The 27538-nt window shown below is 43.1% G+C and overlaps 1 protein-coding gene across 2 annotated transcripts in view; it reads left to right on the forward strand.

The window, feature by feature from the left end:
- GPC3 (glypican 3) overlaps nucleotides 1-27538 on the forward strand; it is a 777056-nt gene that overhangs the window by 422498 nt on the left and 327020 nt on the right. For both annotated transcript variants that reach the window (XM_007507205.3, XM_056809160.1), the window contains exons 4-5: nucleotides 11773-11906; nucleotides 25928-26053. In XM_007507205.3, coding sequence (XP_007507267.1) covers nucleotides 11773-11906; nucleotides 25928-26053 — 260 coding nt within the window. The remainder of the gene's footprint in view (nucleotides 1-11772; nucleotides 11907-25927; nucleotides 26054-27538) is intronic.

The raw sequence follows: 27538 nt of genomic DNA on the forward strand, positions 1-27538 counted from the left end.
GCAGAACTTCCCTTTGCCCCTTTTGAGTGAAGAACAGATCCTGGCCCCTCCTATCTTCAAATACAGCCCCCCCCCCCAGTAATCTCTTCCCTTCTCCTTGGCAATATTTCCCAATCTACTTCTTCCTTCCCTGCTGCCTACAACACAGCCACGTCTCTTCCATCTTTGTTGCCAAATCTGATAGCCTTTGCTCAATCGTCTTGACCTCTCGGCATCATCTGATATGGATGACTGCTCTCTCCTTCTGGATTTTCTCATTTCTCTGGGGTTTTGTGATGCTGCTTTTTTCTTGATTCTCTTCCTGTCTGGCCACTCATTTTCTTTTCTAAAAAAACATATTTCATTTGTTTTAATCAGCCCAAATCTGCTTTCTCACCGTCTTAGCCCACCTCAACCCCCAGCTGAGAACATGAGAAAAACAAAACTCATTAACAAATACGTAGAGTAAATCAAACCCAATGTCCACACAGGCCGGGTCAAAAAACGGTCTCATTCTGCATTCACCTCTATCGGGAAATGGGTAGCATGCTTAGTTGTTAATCCTGGAATCCTGGTACGCATGATGCTGATGTGAGTCCAACACAGTCCAACACTCCATCACATTTGTAGCCCACACCTTGTTCAGCCACTCCCCAATTTATGGCTATTCCTTCACATAATGTCACCTCAAAAGGAGTTCTAAATATTTTTATACATGCGTAGAGTGTGTTTTACTTAGGACAAATTCCTCCCTTAATCTACCCTCCTAATTCTAATTCTCCCTCCCTTTCTCCCCCCCCCCCATTCCTTCCAATTTTCCTGTTGAATTAAATGAATTTCTGTACCCAACTCAGTGTGTGTGTGTGTGTGTGTGTGTGTGTGTGTGTGTGTGTGTGTGTGTGTGTGAATTCTTTCTTCTTTGGACCAGTTTAGATGAGAAACAGGTTCAAATGTCAGCCACTCCTCTCCCACCTCCTCCTCCTTGTGTGTAAGCATATCTACTTGTGTACCCTGATTAAGTGAGAACACTTTCCCTAACCTTCTTTTCTTTCCTCCTTCCTACCCCCAGTGTATTCCTCTTACCCTCTCGAGCCATTCTTTTCTTCAGATCAGGACCTAACAGAAATACTCCCAGACCTTGTCTAATTGGACTCCCCCTATGAACCCTGATGATGATAGAGTTCAGAGAGAACACACGTATCATCTCTCCATATTGGCACATAAACAGTTTGTTCTTGTTTAGGCTTTTTTCACTGTTCATTTGTGTTTACCTTGTTATGTATTTCTTCACTCCTGTGCTTGGATTTTCAAGTTTCCATATAGCTCTGGTCTTTTTATCTGGAATGTTTAGAAATTCTCTAGTTCATATGGAAATACGTGTCAAGTGATAACATTTGTACAACCTATTGAAATTGTTTGTTGGCTCTGGGAGGGGGGAGGGAAAAATGAATCATGGAAACATGGGAAATATTTAAAAATTAAAAAATAAAAATAAAATAAATTATAATTTTTTTAAAAAAGAAATTCTCTAGTTCATTAAAGGTCCCTTTTCCCCTTTAAAGTATGGAGCAAATTATTCTTGGATTTAAGCCCATATCTTTTACCTTCTGGAATACTGTTTTTTAAGTTTCTAATGCTTTATATTGGTGGCTGCTAAGTTGTATGTGATCCTGACTTAGTCTCCTCAGTCCTTGAATTCTTTTTTCTGGCTGCTTATAATATTTTTCTTTGATCTGGAAGTTCTGGATTTTGGCTCTACTAGTCTTAGGAGTTTCCCTTTGGAATTTCTTTTAGGAGGATTCTCTTGACCAGTGGATTCTTTTTATTTTCACTTTGTTCTCTGGGTCTAAGAGATCTACTCAGTTTTTTATGATTTTTAAAAATAAGATAGCGAGGCTGCTTTTTGGTCATGATGTTCAGATAATCAGATGATTCTTAATTTTTTTTTGTCCGTACTCTATTTTCCAGGTTTCTATTTTTGCTAGGAGATACTTTGTTTCCTCCTATTTTTTCAGTCTTCTGACTTTGTCCTTGATGTTTCTTGTTGTCTTTTGACCTTATTGACTTCTCTTTAGTCCATTCAGCTTTTCAGGGAGTTTGTTGCATGGGCAAAGTTTTATACCCCCTGTGCCAAGCTATTATTTCCCTTTCTAATTCTTTCTACCATGACTCTTGTTTCTTTTCCATTTATTCCCTCAAGCACTCTCATTTCATTTATAACATCATTTTGAACCCTTGTTTTTCAATTCAATTCATCTCTTTCAGAAATTCTAGTTGAGTTTATGCCTAAGCTTTCTTTTTCTCTAGGACTTTCCTCATAACTATTTTGGAGTCATTTTCCTTCTCTACCTTTGTCCCTGGAGCATTCCTGCCACCATTCCTGCTCATTGTAGTTGGGTTATCTTTTGCTTTTCTCATTCTCCCAGCCTTCTTCCAGCTTTTGCACTTAATGGTAGGGCCAGGCTCTGTATTCTTCCAGAGGAAAGGCCTAGGCTGGCTCTGTTTCTGCCTTGTTGGGAGATTGAGTGTTGCATTATTCTAGGATCTCAGGGACAGGCTGGAGACCTGAAAGCTTTCAATGCTCCCTGAAGGATCTCACCCAGGCCAGTGTTTGATTGCTGCCCCCCTGGTCTGAGCTCTGCAAGTTCCTCACCTTGCTTTGGGTCTATGCAAGAATAGAACACTGCTGGACTCTGCCCCCATCAGCCAGCTGGGAAGCTCTGGTGGTTTGAGATGGCAGAATTGTAGGCCCCAGTTTGGTCTCGGTTTCCTGCCTTGGTTCTTCCCCTGCTTTCTGGGCCAGATGCTGAGACCCCTGAGGTCTGAGCCACACTGCTGCTTGTGGCTTCTGAATATCTTCCTTTTTCCATACACAGCCCAGTGCCTCACTGGACACAGGTCTCCTCTGTTCTCACCCTGCCCTGGATCTTTGGCCTGGAACTGGGCAATGGGTGGCAAAGCCATCACTTTGCACCTGCTCCTGTTGTAGTACCCTTGATGTGAGTCTAGAATCTCCTTTTCTGCTGCTGTGCAGCCTCTCCTTGGGCTCTGGAGTGCTTTGATCCTGACTCTGTCCCCAGTATTTGCAGACCTCAATGTCTTCCTGTTCAACCCAGAATGGACAAAGGTCTCGCTGTGACTTTTCTGCATTTCTCCATCAAGATTTAGTATGCTGCTTTTGTAGATCAGTTTAGAAGAGCAGTGGTCTAGAACTAAGCAACATTGCTTCTTTCTGCTCCCCCATCTTGGTTCTGCCCCCGTCCACTCATTTTCTTTCTTACTTCCTGTTTTAGTAACAACTCTAAGACAGAAGGGCAAAGGTAAGGCAAACTGGGTTAAGTGACTTGCTCAGGGCCACACAGGTAGGAAGTGTCTGAGGCCAGATTTGAATACAGGACCTCCTGACTCCAGGTCTGGTGCTGTATCTAATGCTGCCCCCATGATCACTCATTTTCAATCTCCTTTACTGGTTCACCCTTCATATCATTCCTGCTGATCATGGGTATTCCCCTCAGACTTTGTCTCAGTCCCAATTTTCTTCTTACTCCACATTATTTCACTTGGTGACCTCAGAGAGTCTTAATCATCATCCCAAGGCAAATGACTCCTACATCTATGTATCTAGAGACAGGAAGTCAGTCAGTTCAAATCTATTCTCAGGCATTTATTTGCTAGCTATGTGACTCTGGGCATGTTACTTAATCTCTGTTTACCTCAGTTTCCTCCTTCGTAAAATGGGGATAATAATAGCATCTACTTTTCAAGGTTATTATGAGGACAAAACAGGACAATATTTGTGAAGTGCTTTGGAAAACCTCAAGTGCTACATCAATGCTATTATTATCATTATTCTTGTAATTTCTTTTTAATTTTCTTCTCGTTTTCTCCAATTAGTCATTGTTGTTATTAGTTCTTCCCAAGCCTTCCCTCCTTCCACGTTATTGTTGCGGGTGTCCTAGTCATTCAAGCTCCAAACCTGCCAAGTCAATCCGTTCAAATCTAGCCCCAAGCACTTGCTAGCTGTGTCACTCTGAGCAAGTCACTCACCTGCTATTTGCTTCAGTTTCTGCTTCTGTATAATGGGGATAACACCCGCCTCCCAGGGTTATTGTAAGGATCAAATGAGATATTTGTACACTGATTTGTAAAACCTAAAGTGCTAGACAAATGCTGTTGTTGTTTTTGTTGTAATTTTTAAGTCCTTATCTCTGGTCTTAGAATTAATACTAAGTATTGGTTCCAAGGCAAAAGAGTGGGAAGGGCTAGGCAACAGGGGTTAAGGGACTTGCCCAGAATCACATACCTAGGAAATGTCCAAGGTTAGATTTGAACTCAGAACCTTCCATCTCCAGGTCTGGCCCTCTATCCACTGAGCCACCTAACTGCCCCGTGTTATTATTATGATGATGATGTGCACTAGTGAATTTTGTGTCTGGTGCAAAGGTAACTAGTGGGACTTGGTTATATAATAGAAGCAAGATTCAAAAAGACCAGAGCACTGGACTGAGGTGAATATGATACTGGTTGATAGGGGCGAATGTGCCCTTGCATCCAAAAAATCAGCTTAATAAGTTCAAGATTGTTGTTTAGTCATTTCAGTCATGTCTGACCCTTTGTGACTCTATTTGGTGTATTCTTGGCAGAGATACTGGAGTGGTTGGCCATTTTCTTCTCCAGATCGTTTTACAGATGAGGAAACTGAGGCAAAGTTAAGTGGCTTACCTAGGGTCACACAACAAGTGTCTGAGGCCAGATTCGGACTCAGGAAGATGAATCTTCCTGACTTCAGGCCTCTATTCACTGTAGTCCCAAGTTCACAATTAGCTATGACTTAATATGAATTAATCTAGAAATCATCAGGGATTTTTAGTGCTCTCTAAACTTAGTATGACTCAGTAGTTTGATCTGACTGATCAGAGGGCTCATTTTTTCAGACTGTTTTGAGGGTCAGTATCCAGAACCAGGGAAATGAGGTGGTCCGACCCACCTAGAAACATTTTTGGAAAGATATAGATAAGGGGGAGGGAGATGATGCCACCCAAGGATCTGGGTGAAGGCCTGGGGAGAAGAGGAAAGTGAAGGGGGTGGGGCTTGAGAACTGTCTTATAGTATTAGAAAGGCAATAATATGGAAGAGAGTTTAGCCTTGTTCTGCTTGGCCCCAGTAAGCAAGACTAAGAGCTAAAAATGACAGTTTTTGAGATACAAGTTTAAGCTTGATTTTGAGGGCAAACATCCTAAAAATTGGAGCTAATGAAAAATAGAAGGAGGACTAGAGGTATTTCAGGAAAGGCTAGATGGCCTCTTGCTGCATTTATAGTGGAAGGTCTTCTTAATCAAGTAGAAGTTGGACCAGGCAGCTATGTGGTGCTGCAGTGGATAGAGCACCAGGACCATTAAGAAATTTAAATTTTGGGGGCAGCTGGGTAGCTCAGTGGATTGAGAGCCAGGCCTAGAGACAGGAGGTCCTAGGTTCCAATCTGGGCTCAGACACTTCCCAGCTGTGTGACCCTGGGCAAGTCACTTAACCCCCATTGCCTAGCCCTTATCACTCTTCTGCCTTGGAGCCAATACATAGTATTGAGTCCAAGATGGAAGGTAAGGGTTTAAAAAATTCAAATTTGGCTTCAAACCCTTTCTAGCTGTGTGATCCTGTGCAAGTCACTTGATTCTGCCTCAGTTTACTCATCTGTAAAATGATCTGAAGAAGGAAATAGCAAACAACTCCAGTATCTTTGCCAAGAAAATCCCCAAACCAGTCATAGTCAGACACAACTACAACAAAGGTTGGGCTAGCTGATCTCTGAGGTGTCTTCTAAGCCTGAGTCAGGGATTCTTCACTCCTTATTTTCCAGAGGAAGAAGCTGTAACTGTGGAATGGGAAAAGACATATGTGTGGACATGAAGCTCAGAAGTAGAAAAGGCAGTCTGTTGACCCTGCTCTCCTCTCTCCAATTCTGATTCCATGGCTCTTTGCTTCGTATTTCTCTGGGTTCTGGTTAGCTAGCTAATAACTCATTTGGTGTCCCAGGTTATATTTGCTGAACCTTTAGGGCAGGAGGGCAGTTGTCCCCAGTTAGAATCACCATTCCTTGTTACTGCGTTTGCCCCTCAAGCACTAGAGTTTTTGTTTAGTCCGTGTAGGAAGTGAGTCCGAGGAGCTTTGGACCCTGGGCTTCCCTGTTGAAGCAATTCCACTTGTTTCCCAACCCCAGAAAAAACCAGCAGTGAGCAAGGAAGCAGATTTCCACTTGGCTGAATCAAGGCCATTTTGAGCAGCCCCTGTCAGGGGTCCACACAGTGCTGGGAGCTTATTATCCAGATTGCCCGTCCCTCTCCCATGACACCACGATCCTCCATGTACCACCAGGACAGAATGCAAGCATGAAAGCAATGAGTCAGGGTTAGAGGAGGAAGAGAACTTAGCAGTCTTTTCATAAAGCCAGGAAATCATGTCTGAGCTGTCTCCAGCTAAACCTGCCTGGCCTTCGGACTTCACCAGTGCCATCAGTGCTTCCATCATTTCCCCACCTCAGGGTGGCTCACCTTTGACTCTTCCCTCTCATTTTTCTCCTCACAGCCAATCTTTTGCTGAGCTCTCCTTCCCCATTATCTTTCCTATCTCTCCCCTTCTCTCTGTTCCCATGGCTACCACTCCAGTACAGTACATTTCCACTCAGTTATCCCATCGAGAGACTGGCAATGATAAGAATAACACACATTCTATGTAACTCGCATTATGAGGTTGCTAGGTGATGCCGTGGGTGCAGTGCAATGCTAGGCATGGAGGGAGTCCAGGAGACCAGAGTCGAAATGCTCCCTCGGTCTCTTCCTAGCTTTGGGATCCTGTGCTTCAGTTTCTCCATCTACACAGTGGGGATGGCAATAATAATAAGACTCCCACGAGGCAGGACGGGGGATCAAATGAGATAACATACTTACAGTGATTTTCAAGCCCACAAGTGCTTTATAAAAACTACTTGTTACTATGATTTTTATTATTCTCACAAGGCTGAACTATCATAGTTGTTTCTCCACAGGTCTTCTGACCTCCTTGTTCGTCCCTTTCTCCAATTCATCTTCTATTCTGCTACCAGACTTCTCTTTATGCAGACCCCCCAATAATGTCATTTCCCCCCAATTTTTAACATTCTTTCAGTTACACGTAAGAACAATTCCTGACAACTGATTTTTGACATTTTAAAATTCAGATTTTCACCCTCCCCACCCGGCCACCTTCAAGGTGGTGAATAGTCTGACACAGGTTATACCCGGACTTTCATGTAATGCGTATTTCCATATTGCTCATGTAACACATGTAATAGAAATCTCTTGAAGGGAGTATAGTAGAAGATGACGTGCTTGGACCTGCACTCCGATTCCGACAGTTCCTTCTTTGGCCATGGGTAACGTTTTCTTCATGAATTCCTTGTGGTTCTCTTTTGAGACTTGCTTTGCTGGTAACGCTTTGGTCCTTCACAGTTGATCATCATATAATATTTCTGTTACTGTATACAGTGGTTCTACTCACTTCGTTTTTCATCAGCTCATGGAAGTCTTTCCAGGTTTTTTACACTTATCCTGTTCATCATTCCTTGTGGTGCAATAATATTTTATTACTACCATATACCACAACTTGTTCATCCAATCTCCAAATGATGGACAGCCCCTCAGTTTCCAATTTTTAGTTGCTACAAAACTATTTAGGTACAGGTAGGTCCTTTTTCCATTATCTCTAATCTTGTTAGGATACAGACCCAGCAGTGATCTTGCTGGGTCAAAGGGTGTTCATAGTTTCATGGTTGTATCAGTCCCCAGTTCCACCATGTATTAGCATTCCAGTTTTCCCACATCCCCTCCAACATTTATCATTTTCCTTTTTGGTCACCTTAGTCAATCTGATAGGTGTGAAGTGGTATCTCAGAGTTGCTTTAATGTCCATTTCTCAAATCAGTAGTGATTTGGAGCATTTTTTCATATGTCTACAGACAGTTTAAATTTCTTCCTCTGAGAGCTGCCTCTTCATATCCTTTGACCATTTTTCTAATAGGGAATGCTTGATATTCCTACAAATTTGACTCAGTTCTCTATTCTGTTATTTTTAAAGTCAAGTTCTAAATTGGCCTGGCATTCCAGGCCTCTCCAACGTGGTTACCACCCAACATTTCAAGCTTATCTCAGACTATTCTTCCTGTACTCTCTGCTGTAACTTAATATAGCAACTCTAGTCTCCAGAATGTACCCTAAACTTTCCTGCCTCCAAGTCTTCCTTGGCCCAAGGTGTAATTTCTTTCTGCATTGTCTTTCCTCTTCCATTGATTTCACCCCAGGCTTTAAGGTGTAATTCACCTGTACCCCTACAGGAGACTCTCCTTGATTACCTTTCTCCTCCAGGTGATAGCACCCTTGCCCTGCTCTGACCTCATAGAGTACATGGCTGTGTCATTCTTTTTTGAACTCATCATGTCATATTATGAGTTCTGTAGTATTTGTGCTTGTGTAATCTCTCCAGGAAGGAAATGGCTGGCCCTGACCCAAATTTGATACGTCTTCCTTCAAGTATCTAGCATAGTACTTAACTTCCAATGGGAGCTCCAGAAAGGTTTTCTTGAGTTGAATTACATGATCCTCATTTGCCAAATGAGGAAATTGAAACCCAGAGAGGGTAAAGCTCTGGCCAAACTCACACAGTGTGTGTGTGTGTGGGGGGGGTGAGAACTGAGATCCTGTGTTTTCCAGGCTCTTTTGACTCTGCTCTATTACCTCATCCCATCAGGAGAACCAGAATGAAGTGTGACTAGATTCTGCCTGGAGCTGATTCAAAATCCAGATCACCTGTTAGGGGCTTGTTTTCTAACTTTCAGGAACTCCAGATTTCCTAGGTGGACGTATTGGGGTTGGAGGGGGGAGTTAAGCAATGTGTGGGACAGGGGAGCGTCAAGAAGGAGGCCAATGGTGGATGAATTAGCACAAGATTTGCTCTCTGGGGAAGCAGCGAGGGGCCATAGTGAGCAGAGAGGCCATTAGACCTGGAGGCAAGTAGAGTTGGGCCCATCTTGCCTTACAGCCTTACTAGCTGTGTGACCCTGGCACAGGGATCTTGAAATATTGTTGTGGGGATCAAATGAGATCGTAGAAAGCACTACAGAAATGTTTGCTAGTTTTGATATTATTGTGTCAAGCTTCAGGAGTAAAGGCCAGATCTTGTCTACACCATGGATCTTCCATAGTACCTAGCACATAGGAAGTTTATTGAATAGATGCGCCAGTAAGCAAGTGACTCTGGATTTGGGGACCTCACGTTCAGTTCAGTTCATCACTGATTTATCATAGACCCAGTTCAAGTTACTGGGGAAAGAAAGAAAAAAATCACACTGCCTCTGCCTTCCGTGAACTGACATTCTATAGGTGCTATGCTTGTAATGTAGACTAAAGTAGAGCCCAATACAAGTGCTCTAGGCAAATCTGAGGAAGAAATTATTTTGAACCAGGAAGGCTTCACAGAGAAGGGGGTATGTGAGCTGGGTTTTAGAGGGTCCTAAGGATTCCAAAAGGCAGAGGTAAGGAGCCAATGCATTCCAGGCATGGTACATGTGCTGTGCCAATCCTTGGAGGTAGAAGCTTTCACATTCAGAAAACAGTATTGGTCAAGTTAGGATAAAAAGGAGAGTATGTAAAGGGGACTGGCATGAAATTAGGCTGGAGAGGTGGGTTGGAGAGATTGGGAGAGCCTTGAATATTAGGTTAAATAATTCCCCGCCCCCTAGAAATTATGAAGATCCACTAATTGGGGATTGGGGTGGGATGGAAGAGAAGGGAATAAGCATTTATAGGGTACCTACTATGTGCCAGGCACTATGCTAAGGGCTTTTTACAAATAGTATCTTATTTGATCCTCCCAACATTCTCATGCTCTTATTATCCCTGTTTTATAGTTGAAGAAACTAAGGCAGACAAATTAAGTGACTTGCAGGCACACAGCTATTAAGTGTCTAGTTCTGGACTTGAACTCAGGTCTTCCTGACTCCAGGTCCAGCACTCTTTCCACTTCACTGTCTTGGTAGCCATTTAGTAAGACGGATTTTTGGCATGTGCACAGAGGATGGTTTGGAAATGGCATCAAATGGAGGTAAAGAATCCAATTAGATGGTAAAACGTAAGAACCAGAACCTGTCTGACAACAAGTTGTGTTAGCTTTCTGAAGACTGAGATGCTATCACTACCCAGGGAAAGCTGGCTGGACTTCAGCCAGGATGCCCTGATCTAAGATCCCTTTAGCTTTTATCTCCCTCCATGAGCATTTCCCATGTTTTCATTGCCCTGGATCATACTTGCCACTTTGGGAATCCCGCCCCTATGGGCTTGGTGACCAGAGAGGCAAAGTCACATGACCACACTTGACATCCTGGCATTCTTCAGCCTGGTGTCGTCTTACCATCTACCTTGTGTGAGCTGAGTCCCCTGAGCCTTGCCCTCCCTCCATTGCTTCTGGCAAGGCCAGTGTCAGCTGACTCTCCTCTGGCCTTCCCAGACCAAAGCTTCTTTCCTGGCTGCCCTTCTCCCATGTGCTGTCTCTTCTTATCAGAAAGCCGGTTCCTTGAGGCCAGGGCCTGACTCCCTTTTCTGTCTGTGTCCCCCCGGGCCTTGTGCTTCACTTCGCCTGCATTCTTTTAGTCTTTCCCCTTCTGGTTTCACCCTTATTGTTCAATCCGGGTCTTTCCCTCCTCCCCTGCCCCCCACCTTAACTGACAACCCCCCAAGTGTGTGGGCATCCTGAGATCATTTTCTCCCTCCTTGGATACCTCCGCTGGGGTGGCTCTGCGCTTCCCAACGGAGCGAGCACAGATCTGTCCTCCACAAGACATTTCCTCCCAGCTCACCTTTTTACCTGGGCTGGCCAGTTGATAGGCTCATTTCCCTGTTCCCCAAGGCACTTTCCGGAGAGGCCAGGGAGCTGTTGCATTAACATTGCTGTTACTGCTGTAACCAACCTCCCACCGAAAATAGACTTGTAGGAATTGAGGGCCTCTGCAGGTGGGCGCCTGGTTTCCATCCTGCTAGGAGGACGAAGAGCCCGAGCTGTGACCTTGGGGATTCGAATGAGCTCTGGGAGCCCTCTAAGTTGATTTCCCTCTCTGTAAAGTAGGGCTTCCTTCCCCACTGTCGGAATGAGGTACAGCCACGACAGACCTAGGGTTCCTCTGGTAGCGCCCTCACCCCCACCCCAGCACCTACAGTTCTTCCAAAATGCAAAACACTGCTGGAACAGTCCCCTGGAAAAGAATTGGCTCATCTGCTGTGTGTACACGAGGATCCTCCCTCCCTGGGAAGGTGCTCTTTCCTGTTGACAATTCTTAAGACTCCTTGAATGGGACTGTCTCAGAGTGGGATCCCTGAATGCCTTTGTCATCTTATTGGTGGTCACCAATTTACAGCTTTCATGGCCCTGAGCCCCTCATTTTCCACTTGAGATTACTGCTGTCCAGAGAGGGGAAGGGGCACATCCTTGATCCCCCAAGTAAGTAAGGATTGTTAGTACTGGGATTTGAACTCACATCCTCTTACTCCAAATCCAGTGCTCTTTCCACTAAATTCCTTTGCTCCTCACTAAGCTTTTAAGGCTACAAAAGTATCTTTTCCTATTGAAATAAGAGCTTTGTCCTTCTCTGGAATCCTTCTGAGAGTGGAGCCAGGAGAAAAGGACTTGGGGGAGCAGTGGGAGGACATGGCGGACTTGATTGCTACTGTCATGGTGGTGGAGACCTCCTATAATGACACTGTATCTCTTTTTCAGATTGGCAAGCTCTGTGCCCATCCTCAGCAGCGGCAGTATAGATCAGCTTATTATCCTGAGGAGTTCTTTATTGACAAGAGAGTATTAAAAGTTGCTCATGTAGAACATGAAGAAACCTTATCCAGCAGGAGGAGGTGAGAATTGGTTTTGTTCTTTTCCAACTTACAATCAGCGATTGCCTTTTAAGGCTAAAAAATAATCTGAGAGATGCTTTGTAAACGCACATTACACAGCCCTTCGGAGTCAAGTGTGGGATGAATTCAATTGTGTCATTTGGGCATGTTAAAAGAAGGCTTGGGTAGCATTCTGTTATGGCCATGGCCAGCCTGTTGGAGCTGGAAAGGACCATGCCACTGGGAAATAGTCAGCAAGAGAAACGAATATGCAATAAAATATATAGAATGTGACAGGGAGGAACAGAGGGGATCCTTGTGTCTGGTTTTCCCTGGAGTTCTACGTCATTGTTCTAGCCCAAGCATTTCTTATTTTGTGTATGAAGAAATAAGGCCAGAGAGAAACTGAGGACTTGTCCAAAGTCACAGGCACCTCATATCTCTCAGAGGAACCCAGGGGCTCCTTCCCATAGATTTGTGGATGAAATCATAAAATGTCAGGGCCACAGGAGACCTTAGCAACCATCTCCACTGCTTGTTATGAAGTAGCATGGGGAAAAAAACCTGGATTTGGACAGCTGGCTCCAGGGCTAGGTGTGTCGCTTTTAGTACCTGGGTTTGACCCTGGGCCAAGTCTCAGTTTATTCATCTGTAAAAGGAGGGGTTTGGACTCTCTCAAGTCTGTGAATCTCCTCAGTTTTTACGGAGGAAATGGAGCCCCTGAGAGGGACCTGCACAAGGTCACAAAGCTAGACTGGCCTGGAGCCCAGGTCTCCTGATTCCCAGCCCAGTGCTCATAAAATGCTTGATGCTAGGAGTCTGGCTTGGCTGTGATTTTTTAATGACAGGTTGGACTGCTCCCATTGGGAACAGCAATGCCTGGTGGGGGCATTAGCTGCAGACTAGCTTGGACACAAAGAAGCCAGATGAGCACACATGCACTGACACAGGGCTCTGACTTGAGGCTGTCATCGATCGATTGGTTTGAAGAGAGCCTCTTGCTTCTTGACTCTTAGGACTGCAGTTGCAGGACTGAATAACAAGTAAGGAAACAAAGGTTATGGCAGCAGAATAGAGGAAAACCCTAAAGGAGGGCTTCCGAGGCCCAGCACTGCTACTGACTGCCTTTGTCTCCTTTGGATCAGAGGCCCACAGGAGTTTGGAAAAGTCGACAGATGTTCCTGCGTTTGTCAGCCCTACTGTGTGCAAGGCACTGCTAGGGATTCTAAAATGTCTAATCAGGGCTTTTCAAGGTTGCTCTCAATATTGGGATCCTGGAAGAAGTCTCCTTCCCTTCGCCCAGATGCTCAGGGTCAGAAAAGCAGAAACACAGCCGTACCCTCCGACACAGAGGCAGTGGACACTAGGTGTAAAATGAGGCAAACTGGCAAAGGGGGCCAGCAGGTCCATTTGTACTTCTTTGTTAAGAGAGGGGGTCCCCCTTGGGGCAGGGTGGCATTGGGGGAAGCGATACTTTTTTAAGGGCATCAAGGAAAAACGAGCCCCCCAAAGGCAAATTCATGACGCCAAAGGGCCTCTAGAATCCCTTCAGACAAGCAGCTGAAACAGCCTTCCTCAGCCTGGACACAAAGGCTGCCTCGCGGCCCCCCTCCTCCCCCTCCCCCTCTCAGCCCCACTCCCTGGTAGTGGCAGAAAAATTGACATCAGCACTTTGAAATCTCACTCAACAGGCAAAGCAGTCCTTGCCTCCCCCACCTCTAAGGAAAGCTGGCCCCATTTTGTAGTTGAGAGCAGGAAAGATCTGGCCAAAAGAAATGGGAGGGGGAGGGGAGTGTGCCCCTTGGCCCAAATCCTCTCCTTTCCCTCACGGTTCATCTCCGTTATACCTGGGTGGACTTTATTCTGCTAGGACTGCCGGATTGGAGGTGTGGAGGTGGAAGAGGTCCCCGGACCAGGGAGTCCAACACCCCTCCCCCATCTTACAAACGCACAAACTGAGGCCCAGGGAGACTAGGCGAGGTCGCCCAGGTGGGCGGCCCCAGAGCTGGGATTAGAGCAGGCAAGGGCCTTAGGGATTTTCAAGTGGGCCAGACAGAGGAATGTACTTGGCCCAAATCGCACAGGCACTCGATGACAAAGACAAGATTGAGCCTCCCATCCTCCGGCTCACTATCATTTTGTACCAGTCAGCCCAATGGAGTTCAGCCGGGCTGATGTTTTCCTTCTCTTAGATATTTGGGGGATTTCTCTTGGCAGCCGGTAGACGTGTCAGTCACTTACACTATAGTCTCGACACAGTATTCTGCTTGTTCCACATCGCCCTACCCCACCCCCATCCCCCATCGCCATTTCAATTGAAAAGAGAAGAAAGGAAGGGGCCATTGTCGTCACCATCCCTGTGGTGCAGGGGCTGCGTGTGGCGGAGGCAGCCTGTCTGGATCTGATTATGAGCTGCAAAGCTGCTCATCTGTCTTATTAAAAACCCCACTTGCACAGGAAGGAGTATGGCCTTTGGCTGTCTTGAAAAGTCATCCGTTTGAGTTGCCTGCCCCCGTCTGGGAGGTTTGAGACCCACATCACATTTGGGGAGCCGCTTCATTGTCTTTCTGGGAGATTGATGTTTTTAAATATTCTTCTTGTGCAAACCAGGCCTCTCCACAGCACTGTTACTTAGAACTCTCTGTGAGCCTCCAGGTGAGGCTTTCCTTCAGGGAGCACTATTATGGTCGGGGTGGCATCTTCCCAGCATCCTCGCTACCTCCTGCCTTTGTTAAGTGGTCTTTGAAAGGTGCTGGAGCCACCAAAGTACAATTCTGTTGCTGCTTCGGTGATGCCACCGTCTGACCCCACCGGGCTGGGCCTGAGACACTAGACATGCAGCCCATCTCTGGGCCAGGCCTCAAAGCGTTTCTTTCCTACCTGTGAGGCCCTGTTGGAACTTGTGTTCAATTGACACAAGCTTCAGGAGCCCAGGGATACCTCCATGCCTGAGGTTTGGGGGAAGATGACTTTGGTGTGGGCTTTAGCATCATGTAACGGAAATAAAGCTGGATTTGGATTCTTCAGATCTAGGTTTAAATCCTACCTCTTCCACTCATTACCTATAGAAGTTCAGAGATGCCACTTAACCCCTTTGAGTCTCAGTTTCCTCCTCTGTAAAATAAAGTATATCTGAAGTCCCCCTGGCTTTAAATATTCTGATCTAGAGGGACTCGATTGCCCTCCTTCTTCATCTTTGCCACTGAATTCCTCTTTAGCTTTTAATGACCAACTCTGAAATTAAAATAAACCCTGGATTTGGAGACAAAATACCTTAGTTAAAAAAAGCCAACATTTCTATGGCACTTACTCTGTGTCAGGCCCTGTGCTAAGCACATGAAAATTATTATCTAATTTGATCCTCACAGCAACCCTGGGAAATAGATACTATTATTATCCCCATTTTACATATGAAGAAACTCAGACAAATAGAGGTTAAGTGACTTGTCCAGGGTCACACATTAATAAGTGTCTGAGGCCAGGTTTAAGCAAAAGTCTTTCTGATCCCAGGACCAGCGCTCTATCCACTGCCACCACCTAGCTGCCCTGTTATTGCCTGCATAACCTTGGACAAGTCACATAAAGACTCTGAACCTTGGTTCCTTCATCTATAAATGAAGGGGCTGAACTTCTGTCAGTCTAGGATCCTATGGTCCATTTCCATTGTTAACCATCTTCAGGTCATTCCATTTTAGGTATTATTGAATTGAATTTTTTAAAAAAGGAACTCATGCCACTTTAAAGAGTTTCCTTAACTGTCCCATGTAGATTGAGATCTCATTCTTCTTTTTATAGACCATCAATTCAATTGCCAAGATCTTCATTTATTTTTGGCAGCAGACCACTGATCCAGTGCTTCCATGGCTCCATGTTGTCATTAGGGTGGACATGCTAACGGTATACAGTGCAACTCAGTGAGCCCCCCAGGTGCCTCTTGTCCGTGGCTTTCACTCTGCACAGATGGGCCTCCCACCATGCCACAAAATTCTCTGTGTTCCTTTATAGAGTCAGATAGTTGAGGGGTGAATTCTGAACTTTCTTTAGGCTCCATTTGCCAGATTCTGTCATGAGGAAGAGAAGCTAAAAGGATCAAAAAGAAAAAAGTTAGTTATGTCCTTTCTTCTACTTCCAGGAACACCTAGGTGATCAGAGTAGCATCCTACTGGTCTCCACCTCCAGTCACTGCTCCATCCTATCCATCCTTTATACAGTTTGCACAACATTTCTCACCATCTCATCCTTTTGCTCAACACCCAGCAGTAGTTCCCTATTGGGGCACTAGATGGCGCCATAGTGGATAGAGTGCTGGGCTTGGAGTCAGGAAGGCTCATCTTCCTGAGTTCACATTTGGCCTCAGATACTTACAAACTGAGAGAACCTGAGCAAGTCATTTAACCCTGTCTGCCTCAGTTTCCTCACCTGGGAAATGAGCTGGAGAAGGAAGTGGCGAACCACTCCAGTATCTTTGCCAAGAAAACCCTAAATGTCACCCAGGGCCAGACACAACTGAAAAACTATTCCTCAGTCAACTGTGCCCTATGTTGCTTTTTGAATAAGAGGCAGACTCATCACGCTGGCATTGAGACTCCCCATAATCTGGTCCCAATTTTTTTAAAGCATTGTTTGACATTTACTCCCTTTTCCTAATTTTGCACTCCAACCAAAATAGCTTACTGTCCATTCCCCATTCCTGGCCTGCCTCTCCTTGTCTCCGTTCATTTGTACAGGCCATTTATCACCTGGGCTTGAAACACGCCAGACACCCTCTAAGGTCCCTTCAAGGTCTAAGAAGCGATGAATTGATGAGCCTTCCTTCCATCGCAGTGTTCCTCTTCCATCAAGGTTCAGCTCAGGCTCCATGCTCGTCATGACTCCTTTCTGAATCCCCTGAAGAGTTAGAGCTCTCTCCCATCTCAGATCTTGGAGTATTTTGTCGGGGATTCTCCTGCCATCCTACCCTGTCACACACTTATCTCTTGCCTCTCATTCCGACTATAATCTCCCTGAGAGGAGGAAGACTCTTTTCGCTTTTTCCTCTTTGTATGCCTAGGGCCTTACCCACAGTAGGCATCTTTAATAAGTGCCTATCAAATCAAAGAGCATTGATTACAAGGCCCTGTTGGAGATTAAGTCTCTTCAGCCATATATGTATTAGGGAAAGTGGCGGCCAGGGGTTCTGAGGCAGGAAAAAGCCTAAGGGGCAATGTCTTCATTAAGGAAATTTCCCATCATTTCCCAGGGACTAATGGCCATATTCTATTTCCTTTATGGGGGAAACTGCTTAGCCTTCTGCTTTTAGTCTCATAGTGCCAACTGTTGGGGACTGCATCATTGCCTAGTAAAACAGTTCCTCGCCGCTCCTATTAAGCCATAATTGAACCCGTCTTTTTTTCTGCGTGAGGCTATGATGTTGACTTTTATTTTCTGAGCCCTTTCCCAAGCCTCTTCCCTTTGGAAACTGCCAGTGTTCAGCCATCAAGAGTGGCTTGGGAGAGCAGAAAACAACAATTAGGGACTTGGGGCTTCTCAACCCTTCTATGCTAATAAAATCCTCTGGCTCAGGCTTCTGCATTCTCCTATCTTAGCCTTGCTGTAAGAAGACTCCCTTTGGCTAAAAGGAGGATCAGAGTTGGGAGCTCTTTTTCAATCTTATTAGTAGAAATGAATAGCTCTACGGTAATGAAATGGAAAATTGTATTAATGCAGGGAGATCATTCCTGCTTGTCTCTTTTGGCCCTGGCTCTGAACAGAAAGCCCTAGGAGGCATTTGGGGGCTCAGGACTCCTGCAGGCTCTGAAATGAGATGCAACCCCTGGGCCTCTCTAGAGGCCTGTACATCAGTCCAGACCTTTCTTAGCCTGAGTAGTGAATAATTATTCCAATGCCTGAGAATTCCCTAGCTTCCACCTCCCAGAGCTGAGCAAAGGCTACATAGAGGGAAAGTGTCAGCTTTTCTTCTCTGCTTGGAGGCATTTAGAGACAGTGAAGTGGAAAGAACACTGGACCTGAAATCAAAAGAACCAAGTTAGGGTCCTGACTCTACTACTAACGGGATATGGGACCACGGGAAAGTTACTTGAGACAACCAGATGATACAGTGAACAGAATCCTGGGTTTGGAATCAGAAAGACCTGAGTTCAAATCCAGCCACAGATGCTTACCAGCTGTGTGACCCTGGGTGACTTACTTAATCTTGGATTGCCTCAGTTTCTTCAACTGGGAAATGAAAATAATAATGGCATCCGTCTCCCAGGATTGCCATGAGGATCCAATGTGACAGTAGTCAGTCCTGCTACAACATAACTTGCATGTTTCTAAAAATCACCTTGCTATGCCAAGTCACACAATAAAAACGGGGCTTATGGGGAAAATGGGGTTAGAGGCATAAGCCTCAAAACATTGATCGCTGTTGCAGAGTGAAATAAGCAGAACCAGGAGAACACTGTACACAGTAACAGCAATATCATAGAATGATCAAATGCGATAGACTTAGCTACTCTCCGCGATGATCTGGGACAATTCTGAAGGATGTGTGATGGGGAATGCTAACTACCTCCAGAGTAAGAACTGCTGGAGTCGGAATGCAGTTGAAAGCATGTGATTTTTCACTCATTTCTTTGGGTCTTCGTTTATATGATTATTCTCTTACAAAGATAAACCATATGGAAATAAAAAAATAACTAGAAAAGTTTGTCAGTGACACACAAAAAGAGGTAAAAATGGTAGCATGGAATTATACATGTCAAATGGGTACGAAATACATAAATACTACAACAAACAGTGACTACATCCTGGTCCTTGGGCTGCAGAGGATCTCTAGCGAGCTCAGCAGGCTGAAACTCTGGGTCTGGGGAGTGAAGGCCATAGCAGAGAAGGGGTTCAGGGTGGTGCCTAGCAGCTCTTCTCGACCTACAACTGCTAGTGTACCAAAAGATGTACAATAAATAATGCACTTTACCTTGTCAGACATCTGAAGTTTGTAGCTCATGAGATGTTGTGAAGCTGGGCAGTTTGCTGTATTCTATAAAACTCCGAATTCATATTATGCTTAAAAATTTCCCTAACATATCAATTGGGCTGCAACAAATTGGCATTTTTGAAATATTATGGCAAGACTGTATTTGTAAAGCATTTACCACAGTGTGTGGCACATGATACCTAATCAATGCTTTTTTCCTTCCTTTTTCACATCTTTGAGCCTCAGTTTCCTTATCTATAAAAATGGAGATGATGAGATATTTCACAGGATGGTTATGAGGAAAGTGCTTTATAGATTGGTTGGAAAATGACTGAAAAAATGGAAAATGAATGATACCAGCCGCTCTATATCACTTCAAAAATAACATCACATGTTCTAAACAAAGAAACAGGAGACACACACTCACACACAAAGAAAAACCTTGATCAGGAACAATATTACAGGAAAAAAATCTTAACTAAAGACATGAGTAAGAAAATGAAAAGACCAGGGGCAGCTGGGTGGTGCAGTGGATTGAGAGTCAGGCCTAGAGACGAGAGGTCCTAGGTTCAAATCTGGCCTCAGATACTTCCCAGCTGTGTGACCCTGGACAAGTCACTTCACCCCCATTGCCTAGCCCTTACCTCTCTTCTGCCTTGGAGCCAATACACAGTATTGACTCCAAGACAGAAGGTAAGGGTTTAAAAAAAGAAAGAAAATAAAAAGACTCCAACACAATGAATAAATATCATGAGAGAAAAGAAATGGAAGAACAGATTCCATAAGGAAGGAACACCTTAAAGAGGAAGTAGATGTAGCTCAAAACTTTAGAATGGTTAATGAGCTCAATAAGAGAAATTGACATAATAAAGATAGAATTAAATTCAGGAAAAGAAGGGCAAACACATGTGGATAGGAGACTCACCAGTCTGTAAAATCTGGAGATTTTCCTTCATTTAAAAACTGTCTTAGTTGATGTCTCTTCTTTTTGTCACTTTTATTTCTGAATATATCTATCTCCCCCCCCCGAACCCGACCCCACCTTCACTCCAGCAAGCCATCCCTTCTATCCATGAACAAAAAAGGAGTTGAGGAAGGCAGTTAAGCAAAATTACTTTGAGAGGATGGTTCTCAACAAAATGGTAGACTCCCCAAAGGATAGAATGATGGAAGTAGCAGAACAAATTCAAACATCAGTGGCAGAAATCAATAGAACTTTGAAGAATATTTGAGTACGCTACAGATGAAATTAAATGAGCTATTGTGGGTGGAAAGGAGGGGACAGATGCCAGAGATATTGTGGGAGCCAAATCCATAAGACTTGGCAACTGATTTGGATCTGGCGAGTGAGCGAGGGTAAGAATAAGGGATGGCTCTGAGGCTGGAAATTTGAGTGATGATGGAAAGAGGGCAGTTGGTGGAGTCACTATAACAGGGAAGGTAGAGACTTCCATTTTGAACATGTTGAGCTTGAAATTTTAATAGGGCCTCCAGGTGGAGCTGTCCAGCAGACTGTGGCAATGTGTAACTGAAGTTGAGAAAAGAGAAATCAATTGTTGGGCCTGAATTCAACATCTGCTCTGTGCCAGTCACTGCTTTCCATGTTGGGGATAAAAATATAAAGAAAAACAACCGGCAATCCCCACTCTCAGGAAACGTAGAGGCTATCAGATAGTGTAGATCTATATAGGCTTATAGGGGAACAAATGCAAAGGAAATGTGAGATGATTTGGGAGCACAGGGGGCTAGTAGAAAGGCCTTGCTTAGAAGGAGGAAGTACAGAGGCTGGTTTTTAAAAGAAGTCAAGGATTCTCTGAGGCTGAGGCAAGGAGGCTTTGCATTCCGGGCATGGGAAGGCTCAGTACAATGGCACTGAGACAAGAGATGGTAATGTGGAGAGCTGGCAAGGAGGCCAGCATGACTAGACTGTGGCTCGTCCAAAGGGGAATGAGGTAAATGAAGCTAGGGAGAGAAATTGGGGGCCATTTGGAAAAGGCTTGAAGGGCTAAACAGAGAAACTTGGGTTTTATCCTAGAGGAAAAAGCGGTCAGTGGAGGCGGTCGAATTAAAGAGGCATACAGTGAGTGGTCAATCGCGTTGGGCTCCTTGTGGAAGATGTATGTGAGGGAGGAGAAACTGGAAGCAGGAAGGCCAATTGGGTGATCATTGCAGTAGTTGAGATGCAGAGGGAGAGAGTTGAGACAGAAGGGCAGAAGGCCCAGCACAGAACCTTGGTGGATCCCCACACTTTTTGGGCAGGAGAGAGAGAAACCAGCATAAGAGACTGAGAGAACCAGGAAAGAGCAGCACCCTGGAAGCCAATGGAGGAGAGAGGTCCAGGACGAAGGAGGCTAGAGACTTGAAAAGAGTTCTGAAAAGACAGGTTAGAATATACATAGAATAGTAAACAACTGAATGGAAATGTTGAACAGTTTACTTTTTCTCAAACACACTTGAGATTTTCACCAAAATTGATCATTTTTTTTCCTATGGCGTAAAGAGCTCATGAATAAATGCAGAAAGGCAGAAATTTCAAACACTTCCTCATAGACTATAAGGTAATAAAAACAGCAATCAATAAAGGAATATGCCAACAGATGCAGGCCTAAGTGGAGACTAAAAAATGATTTGCTAAATAATGAGTGGGTCAAAGAGCAAATTATAGAAATAATTTAAAGATTATATTAAAATCAAGGTTATAGTACAAAATACGTGGGATTCAGCTAGAACATCCCTCTGAGGCAAATTTATATTCCTGACAACGTATATTAACAAAGGAAAAACACAAGCATACAGCTAAAAAGGAATTACAAGGTCAGCAAATTAATAAACCCTAAAATATGCACAACAGAGAACATTTTGGAACTTAAAGGTGAAATAAACAATTGAAAACAAAAAATGATTGAATTGATAAGGGAAAGAAAAAGTTGGGTTTTTTAACCCTTACCTTCTGTTTTAGAATTAACATTGTATATTGGTTCCAAGGCATAGGAGAAGTAAGGGCTAGGCAATGGGGGGTTAAGTGACTTGCTCAGGGTCACGCAGCTAGGAAGTATCTGAGGCCAGATTTGAACCCAGGATCTCCTGTCTCTAGGGATGGCTTTCAATCCAATGAGTCACCTAGCTGCTCCCAAGGGGAAAAAATATAAAGACCAATAAAAATTGTCAAAGCACTAGCCAGTTTAATTCCTAAAAGTGAGGAAAACCGAATGGTCACCGCAAAAGAGAAATAACAATGAATAAAAAATGATCAAAAACCATTCTACAGTGCGCTTGCATAAATATTTCTTCGGTGATCAGCCCAGAGGGCCTTTCTCTAGAGTCTCAACAGAGATGCCAGAGGAACATGTACCTCATACATGCCCCACTGGTTACTTATTATCACTGCATGACTGTCTCCTATACCCTTCTCTGGTCACTTAGCTCTTTCAAGGTATCTTTTGCAACATTACTTTCATGCAGTTTATCTGCATGCTGCCTAACCATGTTAACTGTACAGTTTTCCTTTGCTCGTCAGATGAGCCACCATTTTGATTTTCTTGATATTATGATTATCTGTTTTGCAGTTCTCAAGGCTCTTCTGTAGAAGCTTGGTGTTTAGATAAAGGTATAAACTTGGAGATGGTGAAAGCGCCATGCATTTTATTAAATAGAATACTCTCTTCAGCGTCCAAGACAGCTATGATAATTTTTTGGACCAGACCTATGATTTCATTGGTAGAGGGAACTTCTGGTGAGGAAACTACCTCTATGAATTCAGATGGGAATGTGCACTGTAGTTTAATTTTAGGAAGTTATCACATATATGCTATGATATATGTGATATATGATATATGATATATCACATATATCACATATCACATATATATCACATATAAGCTAATGTAATGGATCGCCCATCTGACTGCATATTAGAATCTAAGCAATCCCCTTGACTTTTTCCTCTGTGGAAGAGTTATGCCAAGCTCTTTGAGAGGAGAGTATCTCATTTGGGAGACTATGCAGTCTTCTGAGTCTTGATCAGTCATTATAATATCATCCAGAAGCAAACACATCTATAGTATTTCACCTCACCAGCCATAGGGAATCCCTTCTCTATTTTGCATCCACCATGATGCTGGAAAATGTCTATGGTGTGCATATCTCCCAATTTGATGTTTTTATTATTGTTCACTTGTTTATTCATGTCCAACTCTTCTTGACTCCGTGGACCATAGCAACGTCAGGCCCTCAACTGATGCTTTACTTAACATAACTTTCGATCTTCAGATTATCTCTGTGGTTGTGTCTATCAAAAAATCTTAACCTATTTTTAAGGAGAGACATTGTTGGAAGAGACCTTGTAAGGCTTCATGTAGCTCTGTTGAAACAAGTCGTATTCTCTGCACCTTTCAATCAAATTTACTACCATAAATACTACTATAAAAACCACTGTGTGATACAGAATATTATTTGTGAAAGCCTGCTTGTCCTTTATATTTTAATCAAGGACATCATTGATTCCTAAATATGTTATTCTTATAAAGATTTTTAGAGAGGGAAGAAAGGCATATGGGTCAGTAGCTAATGATTTTTTTCTTGGTCACTTTTTTTTTCTTTTGTAATAATAAGGCCCATGATCATTCCCATGTGTTCAGTATCTTATTCTGTTTCAGAATCTTAGGAATCTGTCTTTCAATTTCCTCAAAGTTCTTTTGCTTCCAGTCCCTGTATATTTGATACGCTAGAGCTGCTTTTTCTATATTCATTTTCTTTCATGCCATTTTTGCTTCTTTATGTCGCATATTGGAAACTGTAATGATAGAGGCCAAAGTGGTGACTCAACTCTCATGGATGGAGAAAACAGTCTTCCATAGAAATTTAGATTTAGTTTTTCCATTTTCTGTCTGTTGTCCTCGTTCCAGTTTCATCCATAAATGTTCTTGGCTTGATCTGGCTTAATTTGATCTCACATCAAGCTTTCTACAAACTCATTTTGCTCTCTACTGTTTCTCACTGTTTTAAGAGGTGATAGTTGATCATAATCTTCCACTCCCTTCCTCTGTAAGATTTTGCAAATTAGCTTCTATTCTAAACAGCTGTTCCTCTTGGCTGCCACACTTTCCTGTTTGGCAAGAAGAGCTGGCATTTGTGGATTGGCTAGTTTTGAGGCTCTTTAGTTCCCGCATTGTGGCTATTGGTTTGCTTTAGTTAAACTTCATTAAGAGGTGAAGATAGTCCATATCATTAGACCGTTCTACTGGCATGTTCAGTTGTCATGTAATTGCTACATATTCTGATATTTAGCTTTTCCTCCAATTTGCTCTGACATGATGATCTAACTGTGCACGGACAGCAGATTTAGAAATGACTCCCAAATCAGTAACTATTTGTTGATTGTTTGCTAAGATAACAGTCGATTTATTATGTACATATGAATGATGTTATTCAGGGCTCACCCAGTCCAATCATTGCCTCCTGACTCTTCTTGAAGATTTGTTATCATCAGGTTTCTGTGTAGTTTACAAGCCTTTGTCCTTATTTTTTATCCTGAACCATAGTGTCATATTCAATGTAGTATTATTGTGCCATAAGCAATAATTGTGCAGAACACAAAGAAGTATGGGAAAGCATGGGAAGTTGTGTAGAGGAACTTTTGCACACTAACTATAGCTCATTAAATGACAGAATCAAAGAGCATCAAAACTCATAGGAAATACAATGGGTGATGCTGATATACCTTGTTAAATTTAATGTACAAATTTTGTACAAATGTAATGTATAAATCTTTTAAAAATCCATATACACTGTGTGACCCTGAGCAAGTCACTTAACTTCCATTGCCTCACCCTTACTACTCTACTGCCTTGGAATCAATTCACTATATTGCTTCTAAGGCAGAAGTTAAAGGTTTCAAAATAAGATTTACTATACAAGGGGCAGCTAGGTGGCACAGTGGATAGAGCTCTAGGCCTGAAGTTAGGAGAACCTGGGTTCAAATCTGGCTTCAGACACTTACTGTGTGACCCTAGGCAAGTCATTTAACCCCCATTTCCTAGCTCTTGCTTCTCTTCTGTTTTAGAACTGATATTAAGACAGAAAGTAAGGGTTTGAAAAAGATTAATATACAATAATTTTTCTGGTACTGTCTCGGGCTCTTGTTCACATCTTTGCATGTTTCATAGGGGTCAAGTGAAATAAAAATAAAAGTAATTTGAAAAGTTTATATATATATATATATTATAAGCCTTCAAGTGCTGAAAAAAGTCAGTTGTCATTATTTGAAAATGGTCCATTTTGTTCATTCATCCCTAGATCTATATCCCATTGACATTCCTCAGTCATGAGTACCTCCTAGATTCTCTCCAGATTTGGGGACCTAAGTGCTCCCATGTTAGTCCTTGTTTCTGTGTACTTTGGGAGTAATGTAATCAAGAAGATCTTGGTCTAAACCCTCTCTCTGATCCTACTCGGTCAACCATAAATAAGTGGCAACCTCTCTGAGTCTCAGATAACTCTCCGCGATGATAAATTATAGTCTTTGAACTCCCTAAATCCTTCAAGTTCATATTCACTTGCACATTTTTCATTTGACAAACAATCATCAAAAACTCTCTGCTGACAGCACTGAGCTTAGGGATACTGTGGGGAACAAGGTACAGACTCTTTTGTTGAAGAGTTTTCAGTTTATTGGGAGAGGTTAATGATATCACTTATGTTATTAAATATTAGTTTGTTATTAGTAATTATTGGTTTATTATTATATGTGATATAATGTGATATAAAGCAGAATAAAATAATTGTGTGATAATACAGAGTTCTGGCCTTAAGTCAAGTCCTTAAGTCCTGAGTTCAGTTTCTGACTGCTACCTTATTAGCTGTTACCATGAGAAAGTCCTTTCCCATCTGTAAAATGTCTGTTTCCCCATCTATACAATGAAGGGATTGGATCAGAATGGACCCTGACTCCAGCTTTAACATTTTGTGAATCTAAGACAGAAATATCTTTATTAGGACTCTCTAAACAGCCTGACTGGACCTTTGGGATATCCATCATGAAATGAGATTTTCATATTTATCTAATGTTGGGTATTTTTCTTTTCAGGGAACTGATTGCAAAGTTGAGATCACAAAGTGACTTTTATAGTGCTCTCCCTGGCTATATCTGCAGCCATAGCCCAGTGGTTGAAAATGATACCTTTTGCTGGAATGGACAAGAAATTGTGGAAAGGTAAGGTTTTTTTTGTTTTGTTTTGTTTTGTTTTGTTTTGATAAAACAAACACCTTCCATCTTGTAATCACTACTGTGTATTGGTTCCAAGGCAGAAGAGTGGTAAGTACGAGGTAATGGGGGTTAAGTGACTTGCTCAGGGTCACACAGCTAGGAAGTGTCTGAGGCCATATTTGAACCCAGGACCTCCCACCTTTAGGCCTGGCTCTCAATCCACTGAGCTGCCCCTAGAAAGGTAAGTTTTTGATGCTAGATAGAGCCTTAGTTGAGTAACACATGAGTTTTGCTCTCTAGGTGTCATAAAAGATCAATTTGATATGCATATAATAAGCACTTACCATATACATGGTGTTTAGGCTACAAAGACAAAGAAAAACAACATGACAAATGAGCCCCTAAGGAACTTGATTCTATTTGGTGGTATCTCAGCTGAGACTAAAAAAGGCAGTTAAGGCTTCCAAGAGGCATATGGAAGGAGGTAGGATGTTTCAGGCATGCAGGATAGCCTGTAAAAGGAGATAAAGGCAGCAGACTGAATGTTGCATGTGCATGGAAAACATCAAGTATGCCAGTTTGGATGAAACAGAGTGCATGCTTGGAAATAATATGAAATTAGCCTGGAAAGCTCTGTTGGAGTCAGATTGTGGAAGGCTTTTAATGCCAGCGAGAGGGATTGTATCTCTCCCTTCCCCTATTTTATTGTGCACAAAGTGTCAAATTCAAGACTTACTCAAAGGAGACATGATCACAGCTTTCTTGTCCAGCATTTTATAATTTATAAAGTGTGTAAGTAATAACACATCCTTTTCCTTCATTGGCTTAAGTTAATTTCATCTCTAAACTAAGCAAATTGAGCTAAATAATCTCTCAGGGTCCCCTAGTCATTTAGGCACCGCGCATTATGTCTTATTTCTTATTTTGTGATAAACACAGGTAGTAAATACTGGAGATGCAAAGAGACAAAACTGTCCCCTTGCCCTCAAGAAAATTGCCCTTTTAAAGACTTGGGTACCCAGAATATACAGGCATGCACACACGCACATATGTGTATATGTATATACATATATATAGAGAGAGAGAGAGAAAGAGAGAGAGAGAGAGAGAGAGACTAGATGGAATATCCTTTCAGAGGGAAGGTACCTTCTGAACAGTGAAGACTATGAAGTGCTGATGGCTTAAACTAGGATGATGGCTGTGTGGATGGAAAGGAGATATAGACAACAGACATAAAAAGAGAAACAAGAAGTCTTGCCAACAGGTTAGATATGTGCAATGAGTGGGAGTGAGCTGAGGATGGGTTAATGGAAGAGTGGTGAGGGCTTTAGCAACAGTAGAGAAGTTGAGGGAGGAGGGTAGGGATTGGAGAAGGAAAAGTGCTCTGTTCAGTTTGGGGTATATTGGCATTGATATGTCTAGGGGACTTCCAGTTCAAGAGATCCTAAAGGCAGCTGCTGATATGAGGGGAGCTCAGGAGAGAGGTTAGGG

Source organism: Monodelphis domestica, chromosome X (genome assembly GCF_027887165.1).
Source record: "Monodelphis domestica isolate mMonDom1 chromosome X, mMonDom1.pri, whole genome shotgun sequence".
NCBI classification, from domain to species: domain Eukaryota; kingdom Metazoa; phylum Chordata; class Mammalia; order Didelphimorphia; family Didelphidae; genus Monodelphis; species Monodelphis domestica.